We start from the raw sequence: 12,770 nt of genomic DNA, 5'->3' as shown, positions 1-12,770 counted from the left end.
CAGTGACCTGTCCTCCCACCAAGCTGGTCACTGACCCTCCAGACACTTCCCACGTGAAGGACACAAGCCCTCCCCGACCCCTCCGTCCCAGCCAGTGTCCTTCCCACCCCCACGCGTACAGGCGCGATGAGACTGGCCTGTCGGTCCCTCCCCCCCCGCCCAGCCACCCGCCTCTATTTTTCTCTGCCATTTCCTTGTCCCTGGAGAACTGGGTGCGGAGGTGCCCGTCCGCCGGAACTGCCCCCCGCCCCTTCCTCTCCGCCCGGCACCCCTCGGGTCCCTCTTGCGCGGGCGGGTCGGATCAGAGTCTCTGGAAGCACCCACCAGCCTGCTTGCTGGCCGCGCGTCGTCAAGTCAGGATCCTTCCTGTGAGTTCGGAAGAGTTTGGGCTCAGTTGCCTCGATCAGCGGAGCGGGGACCGCACTTTCTGCGTGTCGCGGACACAAGCCGGTCCCCTCCGTCCAGGTGGGCGCACCGGGTGCGCGCCTTGAGCTCCGAGCGCCCATCCCGGCCCCGACACGCTCCTGGTGACCGCGGTGGTCCTCGGAAAAGGTCCCTTAGCAGACGGAGCAGTTGGGGACCCCCGTGGGGAGGGCCCCCCATGCCGCGGCAGCAAGTATCGCGAGAGACCCCCTACTCTGCGGCGCCCGCATCTCCGCTCCCACCCCCCGCAGCGGCCCAGCTGGCGGCGCGCGGGCCCGGCCGGGCGGGGCGCACCGGGAAGGGGCGGCGGGGTGACCTCAGCGGCTCCGAGCGCTCCGGGAAGTCGCCTCGACCCGCCCCGAGTTTGGCTCGGTCTGTGCGGGGCGGGAGGGGACGCCGGGCGGGAGGGAGCGCGGCCCCGCAGCCCCGCGCAGGGGTCCGCCGGGGAGGGCGGCGGCGCGGCGGCCGCCCGAGGTGAGCGAGCGCGGGGGGCGGACCCCGGCCCCGCCCGCGCCTCGCTCCGCAGCGGCGCGGCCTTAAATGAGGCCGTGGGCGGCGGCGGCGGCTCCATCCAGCGACCCCGGCGTCGGGGGACTGCGCGGGCGGACGCGGGGAAGAGCCGGGGTGCGCCCTCGCCGGCCACGCACAGGTCGGCGCGCGCCGGGGCCCGCCCCCCGCGGCCGAGCGGCGACTGTTGACTCTCGAGCGAGTTTTTCCTGCTCCCGGCGCGGCGGCCCGGCGGGGCGATGCGGGCGGCGGCGGCATGGAGTTCCCGGGCCACGGCGCGCGGCTGCTGGGCCGCCTGAGGCAGCAGCGCGAGCGGGGCTTCCTGTGCGACTGCACCGTGCTGGTGGGCGACGCGCGCTTCCCCGCGCACCGCGCCGTGCTGGCCGCCTGCAGCGTCTACTTCCACCTGTGCTACCGGGACCGGCCGGCGGGCGGCCGCGACACGGTGCGGCTCAACGGCGACATCGTCACGGCGCCCGCCTTCGGCCGCCTGCTGGACTTCATGTACGAGGGCCGCCTGGACCTGCGCGGCCTGCCCGCGGAGGACGTGCTGGCCGCCGCCAGCTACCTGCACATGCACGACGTCGCCAAGGTGTGCCGGGCCCGGCTCCGGGACCAGGAACGCGCGCTGCTCCCGCCCGCGCCCTCCGCCGCGGCGCGTGCAGGAACCGCCGGCCGGCCGGGCCCCGACGAGCACGACGGCGCCCTGGACCTGTCGCTGAAGCTGGGCCCGAGGCCCGAGCGGCCGCCGGAGCCCGAGCCCGCGAGCTCTGCCCGCGCGGCGCCGCAGACGCCGCCCCGCAGCCAGAGGCGGCGGGTGAAAGAGGAGCCGGACCGGCGCCCGCCGTGGAGGCCGGAGGCCGGAGACCCGCGGAGCGCCCGCAGCGCCCCGCCGCCCCCCGGGACGCCCGTCTCCAGGCCCGCGGCCGGGAGCGAGGGCCGGCAGCGCGGCGCCGACGCGGCGCCCGGAGGGTCCCTGTGCCTGTGCCCGCTGTGCGGGAAACTCTTCCCCGACGCGCTCGTGCTGCAGCGGCACCTCAGCGCCCACTTCCGCGAGCGCGACGGCGCGGGCATGGGCACGGGCGCGGGCGCGGGGCTCCCTCCCGACGGCGCGGCGCCCACCTGCGCGCGCTGCGGCAAGACCTTCTCCTGCGCCTACACGCTCAAGCGGCACGAGCGCACGCATTCGGGCGAGAAGCCCTACACGTGCGCGCAGTGCGGGAAGAGCTTCCAGTACGCGCATAACCTGAGCCGCCACGCCGTGGTGCACACGCGCGAGAAGCCGCACGCCTGCCGCTGGTGCCCACGCCGCTTCACGCAGTCTGGGGACCTTTACCGCCACGTGCGCAAGTTCCACTGCGGCCTCCTCAAGCCCCTGCTGCTGTGATGGCAGTGCCCGCGGCAGGACTGGCCCGGACGTCCAGGACCCCCCCCCACCACGCCGCCCCCCTGGGCTCCGCGCACCGCGCCTCGCGGGCGCCCTAGGAGCTGGCTCTTTGGTCTGTTTGGGCAGGCTGGTGAGAAGGGCCCCTGAATGCCCACCGGGGCGCCGGCGGAGTTGGTCCCTCCTGGCCAGTGGCAGTCTGCAGCGAGGCTCTGGGGATCGAAGGGGTGTTCTTGTAACTGGGTGGAGCGGCCAGGAAGAGTGGTCTGGCTCCGAGGAAACTTTTGGGGTAAGGTTTTCTCCGGATGTAGCTCACGTGCCTGTGCCAGCCTCTGGCCTGTCACCCGTGGATGGGCCTTAGGGACAATCCGGTCCCATCTCCTGAGCCACCAGATATGCCCCACTGCTGGGTTTGTTCCTGAGCCACAAAGAGGCAGGCACCTTCGAGGCACCTTAGCATTGAAAGGAGGAGCCCGCACCCTGCCCTTGGGTGTCCTGGTGGGGGTGCCCCCCCCCCGCACTGGACAGCCTCCACGACTCCCTTAGAGAGCTTGCTTAAAGCACCTGGGGAAGGCTTCCCTTATTGGGGAGTGGGAGCAGAGGTGCCTGAGACTATGTGAACAGAGGTCCCAACAGAGTTGGGGTAAGTCCTTCCTCTGTCTGTCCCTGTCTTCTGTCGGGCAACCCGCTGTGTGCCTGCAGGTCTGAGTGTTCCTGGCCAGTGGGAGGGACCAGCAGTCTGTGGGGCGCCCCAAATCTTTCCCAGAAGATACGTTGGGGTGCCCCCCAGTGCTCCATGCTGAACCCTGCGATTGAGCCTGAGGCCAGCAGTGCCTCATCCCTTAGTGTAGTAGACTTGCCCTTCAGTGGCCACATGCCCTGATCACACTGGTAATGAACTCACCATCCCTAGCAGATAGGGCTGGAGAGTGGGGGATTCAGCGTCCCAGTGTGGGGGACTCTGCCCACAGGTGAAGGGCTGTGATAGGGAAGGGTCCTGTAGATAGTCTTGTGCTGGGGGAGTACAAGTGGGGGAAGTCCTGCAGCCTCCCGCTTTCAACAGCCCCCGCCCCACACGTTTCCTCCTGCCTCTCACCAGGTGCCTCCCAGGCTGGAGCAACCCCAGGAACTGCTTCCAGAAGTCCCCACACTCTGGCCTCTGCCTGATGGGGGCCTAGGCTGGTTTGGGTCCCAGAATAGGGTCCCTTCCTGAGCAAATCCGAGTGGATGGGCTGAGCAGGCTTCCAGGACAAGCTGGGGCCACACACTGACAGGTCGCCAGAGGCTGGCCCCACCAGCTGGCACTGGAAGGGATGCTGGTCACGGGCAGCCTTTGGAATGCCCAGCCATGGTCTTTGCCAGCCTTCAGGGTGCCCAGCCATGAGCCCAAGTGCATGGCTACAGAGAGATCCACTTAGACCCTGTAGGAGACCCAATGCCCACCAGATAGTAGGGCCAAGGTTCAGGATCTGCCAAGCTATGCTCACAATTTGCTCTGTTGCTATCACCAACACCCCATTCCTGGGCGGGGACATCTGCAAGGCCATGAGTGTGAGCACTGTCTGCTCCACACGGCCTAGGATGGCAGTTTCACAGGACCAGGAGGAAGAGCCTGGAGGTGGGGAAGTGGAGGAGGACCAATATCACAGTGAGGAAGGTGTTTGCCTTGCACATGGACAACCCAGGTTCGATCCCAGCATCTCATAGGGTCACCTAACTCCTAGTTTGCCAGGGAGCATAGAGCCAAGAGTAACCCCTGAGCACAGCTGGTGTGCCCCCCCCAAAAAATAGCCCACAAACCGAGGGATGGGCCTGGGGGCAGCAGATGTGGGAGCTGAGCCCAGATTCAGAAGGTTGGCCCAGCCCTCCTCAGTCTCTGTCCACTACACCATCCCCTATTCCCAGCAGTAGCAGACTCCACCCTGAGGGTCCCATTCAGCCTCTATCTCTTCCATTACCTCCACCGTTACTCAGGTCCCACCCTTGAGCAATAGTACAGAGGGGAGGGTGCTAGTCTTCTGTGTGGCCAATTCCGGTTATACCTCAGAACCCCTCGTAGTCCCCTGAGCCTCACCAGAATTAATCTCTGGGTGTAGAGTCTGGAATAAACCCTAAACACCATTGGATGTGACCAAAAAAATATTTCTACCTTGTTTTTGAGTGCACTCAGGGATCACTACTGGCAGGTTCGAGGGATCCTATGGGGTGTCAGGGATCGAACAAGGCAAATGCCCTCCCTGCTGTGTTATTGGTCCAGCCCAACCCTCATCAATTTTTATTCCTGTCACCCTCCGACCATTATTTCTGCTGTCACCTTCACCATCCTACTCATACTGCCCCTTAGTCTTATCCATCCTCTTGCTTCCTCCATTATCTCCAGTCTAATCACCTATTTATTTCAGGGCACTACCTAGTGATGCTCAGTCAACTCCCACCTCCTGCCAGCACCCAGGAGCCTGTGACCCCAGGGCCATACCCCCTGCATGCACAGCCTCTCCTCAGCTCGGTAAATTCTCTCTTTCCCTCTACCTCTCCATCTCTACCATCACCTCCACCTCCTCCATGCCCATCCCTGCCATCGCCATTATGCTAGAGCCCCACGGATGTGATCCCCAGATAGCCAGTTTGCCTTCTAGAGGCCCAAATTCACTTACGTGTGAGTTGAGAAGCCAACATGATCTTACCCTTGGGGGCATCTCTATCCCCCACTCCCTAATACCCAGGGGGCATTTCTTTTTTTTCATGGTGAAAATATCCATGTTAGGCTTACCTAATGGCCTGTGTAGCCAACCCTATTCTATTGGCAGCATCTGGGCACATACCTTCTTTCCACTGGCACTGCATCCCACATCCGGGTAGATCCCCACCTGTCCAGCCTCCCCATGAGCACACATGTGTCTGTCTTCCTGGCAGGCTCCTTATTGTTCACTCCACAATGGCACAGTGGCCGGGCTTGTTTCTCTGGGTTGCCCTCCCCAGGGTCTCCGGGCATCTGAGGCTGCTGGAGGAGCCTGGCTCGGCTCTTCTTTGTCTTTCCCTGTGATGCCTCTCAGTGCTGTTCTGGGAAGGCCAGGTTCCTGCTGCATGTCAAGAGTAGAGTGGCAGGGGCCAGAGTGATTGCACAGTGATAGGGTGTTTGCTTTGCATGTGGATCCCCAGCGTCCCATATGGTCCCCTGATTCTGCCAACAGCAACTTCTGAGTGCAGAGCCAGGAGTAATCCCTGAGCGCCACTGGGTGTGGCCCAAAAGAAAAAAATATAAAAAAAAAAACAAAACAAGGGGCAGGCGAGGTGACGCTAGAGGTAAGGTGTCTGCCTTGCAAGCGCTAGCCAAGGAAAGGACCACGGTCTCCCCAAGCCAGGGGCAATTTCTGAGTGTGTAGCCAGGAATAACCCCTGAGCATCAAACGGGTGTGGCCCGAAAAACCAAAAAACAAAACAAAACAAGAGTGGAGAGGCAGCTTCCCACCTATACCCCAGGGTGAATATGCATGCCAGAGTAGCTTGTCAGGCCCCTGTGCTGTGGACAAGCCCGAGTGGGACTTGGCCCACCCGCTGCCACATCTGTTGGCCCACCCTCTGTCGGGCCTGATTGATTGGCTGCATCCTCCAGGGCAGAGAAGGGCACAGAAAGATCAGGCAAGGTACTTGGGACAGCCCGAGTATGTGGGAGGCCCGGATGGTAGGACTGCAAGGAGGATCAGAGCAGGGATGGGTCTCCCAGCTCCAGAAGGCAGAGAGGCCACTGGGCTTGCAGGACTCCTTGAAAAAAGGGCCATGTCCCTGAGGGTCAGAGCAGAAGGTTCGACCTCAGAAGCTGCCCCCGTGCCCTCAATTGTTCCTCAATCACCTCAGACACTGATGCCTCCACCACATAGGGGTCTGTGGTTTGGGTCAGGGCCCCTACAGTCTGTCACACCTGTCCTCGGGTCCCGATACCCCACAACTTCATTTAAAAAAATTTGGGCCACACTGGGTGATTCTCAGGGGTTACTTCTGGCTCTGTGCTCAGAAATAACTCCTGGCAGGCTGGACAGACCCTATAGGTCCTGCCAGGGATCAAACCCAGGTTAGCCATGTGCAAGGCAAATGACCTCTCTCTTGTGCCATCACTAGGCCCCCTTATTATTATTTTGGGGTATTTTTTGGCCACAACTGGCAGTGTTTCAGCATTACTCTTGGCTCTGTGCTCAGAAATCACTACTGGAAGGCTCAGGGACCATATAGGATGATCTAACCTGAGTCACTGCGTGCAAGGCAAAATGCCCTCCCTACTGTGCTGTCACCTCCAGCCCTAAAGCCCTAATTTTCTGGTCCTCCAAAATGTCCTCTATCCAGAGCAGGAACACTAGGGGTAGGGGATGCCCTATGATTCTAGTGGGCAGAACCAGCCAATATCTACAACACAAACACGAGTACCACAGTGACACCACACCACAATTACAACTACCTTTACACTACAACTGCACCACAGTGACAACCACAGCAATAACCCCAGCTCCATCCTGGCAGTTCAGGGTCAGTGGGGGGGGGTCCCCTGAGACTTTGGGGCTCACTGATATTTGCAGTCCCCATGATACACCCCCTGGACCCCTGCTCACTTGGGCTTGTCCCTCCCAAGCCTCCCACCCAAGCTCTAGGGCAGTGGTCCTCAAACTATGGCCTGTGGGCCACATATTGTATTTGTATCTGTTTTATTTCTTCACTGCAAAATAAGATATATGCAGTGTGCATGAGAATTCGTTCTTAAGTTTTGTGTTTACTATAGTCAGACCCTCCAATGGTCTGAGGGACAGTGAACTGGCCCCCTGTTTAAAAAGTTTGAGGACCCCTGCTCTAGGGCTTCTCCTCGCCTGTGACTGACAGCTCCTTCATGCAGCATGCCAGCTCCACGGCCTCCCAGTGTCCCCCTCTGAGATTGTCAGGCCACCCATTCTGCTCAGGTCACAGACTGCTACTTCTTCACACCTGTCCATCAGCGGCTGACTTGTGTCCATGAAGTCGGTCACCCACCCCATCCAGTGTCAACCTGGGGCCATTCAGTGCTTGTCTGCGTAGCGTCCTCTGTGCATGTGAACCGGTTCCTGTAACCTGTCTTCCCACAGCAGCCAGAGCCCTTGTCTGCATCTGGACTCCTTTATCCCATCGTGTTGACTCAGTGCTCTCCAGACTGGGGTCTTAGGACACGCCAGGACACGGATACTCAGAACCCCACCCTACCTTTCCTAGGAACCCCCAGGTTCTCTCCTTCTCTCCATCGCTTCCACCCCCCTTGTCTCTGGCTATCTAGATGGAACTCTCACGTCTTTCCAGCCAGCAGGGCAGGGCCCGCCCAGGCTCCAATCCCTGAGCGATGAGAAACTCTGGAAGCTGGCCTGAGGGAGCAGGAGAGCGAGCCCCTGGAGGGGGAGATGTGCCACCCCAAGGCTGTTACATGTCTACAGTCGGGCTATAATCTGTGAATGCAGCCTCGAACCCTGGAGGAGAACGTTCTCGATGTTCCAAGGCCGAGAGGAAGGCAGCACCCAGCAAGTACTGGGCAGGCCTGCATTTTGTGAATATATAGATAATTTACATAGTTCATCTGGGTTTTATTGTTTATATTTGGGCTTGGGGACCGCATCCGCATCCGGCCTCTGCCGGTTCTTGTTCCCGCAACTTCCCGTAATAAAACACGCAGACACAAATCCTCGGGCGTCAGTGACCTGGCGGGTTCACTGGGAGACTGACTGACCATCTGGCTAGCGGGTGACCCGCGGCCCCGCACAGCGCCCCCCGGGCTGGCGGTGACAGCTGGAAGTGCAGCGGGGCGCGCCGCCTGCAGTTCCCAATGGAAACGTAGATTTGTGAGTCCAAACTCCGGTTTCTTCTGGGATGAAGACCGCGCCAGGACGACAGGGCGGTTCTGACTCGCAAGGAAGCGAGGAAACACCTCGGCCTTTGGCCTCCACTCCCTTGGCCCCGCACCCACGCTCTGCTCTTGTCCCGGCCCCCAACCCCTGCTCCTGAGCCCTCTCAGTCTCTGCCCTTGGCCCCGTCCCCAGTCCCCTCATTCTGCCATTGGCCACGCCCCAGCCTCTGTCCTGAGCCCCATCAATCTCTGCCTTTGACCCTCCTCAGGTGCCCATTGAAAATCTGATGCGTTCGGGAGCCGGAGAGATAGCATGGAGGTAAGGCGTTTGCTTGCATGCAAAAGGTCGGTAGTTCGAATCCCGGCATCCCATATGGTCCCCGAGTCTGCCAGGAGCGATTTCTGAGCATAGAGCCAGGAGTAACCCCTGAATGCTGCCGGGTGTGACCAAAAAAAAAAAATCTGATACATTCAACAGCGTCCTTTCCCGCTCCTCCCTAGGAATCTTGGGGTGTTTTCATTGTTATTGCTGCTCTGGGGATGCAGGAAGTCCCAAGCATTGCTCTAGGGCCCAGAGACACTCCTGACAGTACCCAGCCAACCCGGCTGGATGGTCCAAAGCTCCACCCAGTGGGTCTGGGTAACCCCTCACCATCTTTACTTAATGTTATTAAATGTTAGGGTTCAACAGGGCGTTTGCCTTGCACGCAGCCAACCCTGGACAGACCCGGGTTCAATCCCCAGCATCCCATATGATCTGCAACCATGCAAGGCCTTCCTCTGCCATCAGTGCAGCAATGTCCACTATCTGTGCATCTTTGGTACAGCAACATCCACCATCAATGTACTGCTATCCTCCACCATTAGTGCACCAACGTCCTCCACCATAAGTGTACTACATCTGCCTTCAGTGTACCAGTGCCCTCTGCCATCAGCATATTGCATCTTCCACCTTCAGTGTACTGCTGTCCTGCACCACCGGTGCAGTGAGGTCCTCAGCCATCAGTGTGATCTTCTCCATCCCTTTGTCTTTCCACAACTGAATGTTTCACGTGTAGCTGTACTGTCATCATTTTAGGCGCCAGGCAATCGGGAGGGTGCTGGAGCACCCATATGCACTTGGCAGCACCTGGGACAGCCCCAGGGCAGAGCATCTGTGATTCAGCCACAGAGCCAGGTGTCTCTGGAGGGGTTGCCCTGCCTGACACCCTGGCACAATTCCTGACAGACTGCCCAACCAATGCTGAAGTGACGGCACCTCAGAATCTCGTTCACACTTCCCCATCCTCTTGTGTCCTCTGGACTCAGTAGGGAGCATGCTGGGCCCTCCTCCCCGAGAGACACACAAACACATCTCAACTCTAGACAGACTCTCAGGTTCCCACTGAGATATGGTCGAGATGGGACATCAGTAAGTGCAGCAACACTCTTACCCTGGCTAACCTGGGTACTCAAGCTTCTTCTCCCCAGCTCAGATGTGGGAGTGCCACGGAGGACAGAGCTTGTCCCAGGCCAGATTCACTGCTTCTATTTCTTAATTTTTTTTTTTTTTGGTTTTGTTTTTTGGGTCACACCCGGCAGCACTCAGCGGTTACTCCTGGCTCTATGCTAAGAAATCTCCCCTGGCAGGCACGGGGGAACCATATGGAATGCAGGGATTTGAACCACCATCCTTCTGCATGAAAACACCTTACCTCCATGCTATCTCTCCAGCCCCCTCCCTATTTCTTGATTTTTGATGGTTCAGAGATGGTTGAGTCCCAAGGAATCAGCCTTACAAATACAAGTTCAGGAGCAATAGCACAGCGGTAGGGCATTTGCCTTGCAAGCAGCTGACCCGGGACAGACCCTGGTTTAATCCCCGGCATCCCACATTGTCCCCTGAGCCTGTCAGGATGACTTCTGACAGAGCCAGGAATAACCCCTGAGTGCCACCGGGCTTGGCCCAAAACAAAAATAAAATGTAAAAACATATTAAAAAAAGGGAGGAGGCCGGCGCGGTGGCGCTAGAGGTAAGGTGTCTGCCTTGCTGGCACTAGCCTAGGACGGACTGCGGTTCGATCCCCCAGCGTCCCACATGGTCTCCCAAGCCAGGAGCGACTTCTGAGTGCATAGCCAGGAGTAACCCCTGAGCATTACCGGGTGTGGCCCAAAAACAAAAAATCAAAACAAAACAAAAGAAAAACAAACAAACAAAAAACAAATAAGGGGCTGGAGAACTAGCATGGAGGTAGGGCATTTGCCTTGCATGCAGGACAGTGGTTCGAACCCTGGCATCCCATATGGTCCCCTGAGCCTGCCAGGAGCGGCCAGGAGTAACCCCTGAGCGTTGCCGGGTGTGACCCAAAAAAGAAACAAAAAACAAGTAAGAGATCATGAGGTTTAGCTCTGATACTGCCCATGGGCATGAGTACCCACAGTCCATGGTCCTGGCAGCTTCGCAGCTATGCCATCCTGTGGTCAGCTGAGCTATGGAGCACCAAGTTGTGGACATCAGTGAGTCCCTCGGACTTACATGCAAGCACTACCACCAAGGTTCCCCAAACTTAGCAAGCATCAAATCTCGGCCATGACCACAGCCACCAATCAAAGGAGGAAGATGGAAGAATTAGAGAAAAGGGACAGCAGGGGCCTGAGCGATAGCACAGTGGAGAGAGCATTTGCCTTAAACGAAGCTGACCTGGATTCAATGCTGGAGCTCAGGAGTGATTCCAGAACAGAGCAACCCCTTTAGTTTCGCAGGTGCCCAAGAACCAAGAAAGAAAAAAGAAAGAAGGTCGGGGCCAGAGAGACAGTACAGCAGTAAGGCATTTGCCTTGCATGTGGCAGAACCCAGAACCCAGAATCCGGACAGTCCCAGTTTGACTCCTGGCATCCTTATGATTCCCCGAGCTTGCCAGGAGTGATTTCTGAGCACAGAGCCAGGTATAATCCCTGAGCACCATCGGGTGTGGCCCCAAAACCAATCAAGGCTACATGGGCCTTGCTCAGGGCTTACTCCGTCTGCATTCAGGGGTCTCTCCTAACTGGGTGCGGCACACCATTTGGGGTTCCAGGTGATGAACCCGGGAAGGCCAGGTGCAAGTGCTCCACCCGCTGTACTGTATCTGCCACAACAAATTTCTTGACTAGTTTTGGTTTTTCTTTTCTTTTTATTCTTATTTTTCGGGGGGGGGGGGTGTCACACCAAAACCAGAGGTTAACTGGTAACAGGGGTCCCTCCTGGCTCTACGCTCAGAAATCGCTCCTGGCAGGCTCGGGGGACCCTATGGGATGCCGGGATTCGAACCACCGTCCTGCTTGCAAGGCAAACGCCCACCACCATGCCATCTCTCCGGCCCCTAGTTTTGGTTTTTCGTTGTTCACTTTTTACTGGTGGGCCTGGCTCCCACACCACAAGATCGGGGTCGGGAACCGGATGGGGGTCGCGGCTGGGCTTAAGTCAGGTCCGTGGGGGGCAGGGGACCCCAGTGAGGGCGGCCCTGCCTGGGGGCGGGGAGGATCAGGTCCGGGTCTGGGGTGTCGGGCTCGCCCCAGGCCACCCCACGCGCCTCCCCCGTCACCGCCCTGGGAGTCGCGAGCCCGGCCACACCCGCGGCTCCCGGAAAGCCAGTGAGGCCACGCCCACCATCCGCCCGGAAGCAGCGTGACTGCGCATGCTCGCCGCCGCTGCAGCGCAAGTCACACGGAAAGCGGGAGCGCGAGTGCAGGATACCGCGACATCTGCAAGGGCGCGGCAGCGGGTGCGCATGCGCGGCGCAGGGTCGCTCGGCCCCGTTGGGTCGGTTGTCCAGTGATGGGTGTTGTGCCGCCCGGAGCCCCGAGGAGCAGCTCGGCCGTGAATTGAGCTCCCCAGACTGGGCTGGCTTCTCTTTCGCGGCCCCTGGCCCCAGGCGGTGCGCCGCGCGCGGTGCCCCCAGCCCAGCCTCATTCCCCGCAGAGACCTGCTCTCTCCCCGCTAGCCGACGCCCTGGGCATGGCATCCCTGGCCCAGGCCTTAGATAATTCAGCCTTCAAAGCTGCCACTAACCACTAATCTTGTCTAGGTTCTCTCCAAACTCTCTAATTCCCCACGAAGCTATCGGCTTGTGTTTGTTTTTAGGCTAAACTCTTGACAGTGCTTAGGGATTCATCCCTAATGGGGTTCAGGGGACCACTTGGGATGCCTGGTATCAAATCCAGGTCAGCCAAATGCAAGGCCAGTGTCCTCCTGCTGCTCTGTCACTTCAGTCCCAAAAGCTATTGCGGACGGAACTGCTTTCCTAATCCCTCTTTTGCTCCTGAATGATATACTATTATTTTATATTATTTAGGGACACACAGTGGGACTGAGAAGCTACTCTTGACTCAGTGCTCAGGGGCTGCTTCAGGCAGTGCTCTGGGGAACTTGTAATGCTGGGGATGGAGCTTTTGGTCCAGACTCCTAAGGTATGCCTTAGGACCAACAGGAAGTATTTAAAAACAACAGGGCTGGAACCATAAAGCAGCAAAGAGGATGCTGGTCAGCACGAGGCGACCCAGTTTCAATTCCAGGCGTCCCGTGAGGTTCCCTGAGCCTGGCAGGAGTGAGCTGTGGATAATCTATTGGGCCAGGGCACCATTGTC

At 59.3% G+C, this 12,770-nt stretch overlaps 2 protein-coding genes across 2 annotated transcripts in view; one reads left to right on the top strand and one right to left on the bottom strand.

The window, feature by feature from the left end:
* Positions 1 to 12,770, bottom strand: part of ATP5MJ (ATP synthase membrane subunit j) — a 425,762-nt gene that overhangs the window by 379,036 nt on the left and 33,956 nt on the right. The window lies entirely within an intron of this gene.
* ZBTB42 (zinc finger and BTB domain containing 42) lies at positions 1,187 to 2,317 on the top strand. Its single transcript, XM_049790468.1, has one exon. The coding sequence runs from the start codon at positions 1,187 to 1,189 to the stop codon at positions 2,315 to 2,317; it is 1,131 nt and encodes a 376-aa protein (XP_049646425.1).

The sequence above is a fragment of the Suncus etruscus genome, chromosome 17, assembly GCF_024139225.1.
Source record: "Suncus etruscus isolate mSunEtr1 chromosome 17, mSunEtr1.pri.cur, whole genome shotgun sequence".
NCBI classification, from domain to species: Eukaryota; Metazoa; Chordata; class Mammalia; order Eulipotyphla; family Soricidae; genus Suncus; species Suncus etruscus.
The sequence above is the reverse complement of the archived record's forward strand: the minus strand, read 5'-3'. Positions and strand labels throughout refer to the sequence as shown.

Coding starts and splice junctions, on each gene's coding strand:
- ZBTB42 (XM_049790468.1), top strand. CDS start 1,187: ATGGAGTTCCCGGGCCACGGCGCGCGGCTGCTGGGCCGCCTGAGGCAG.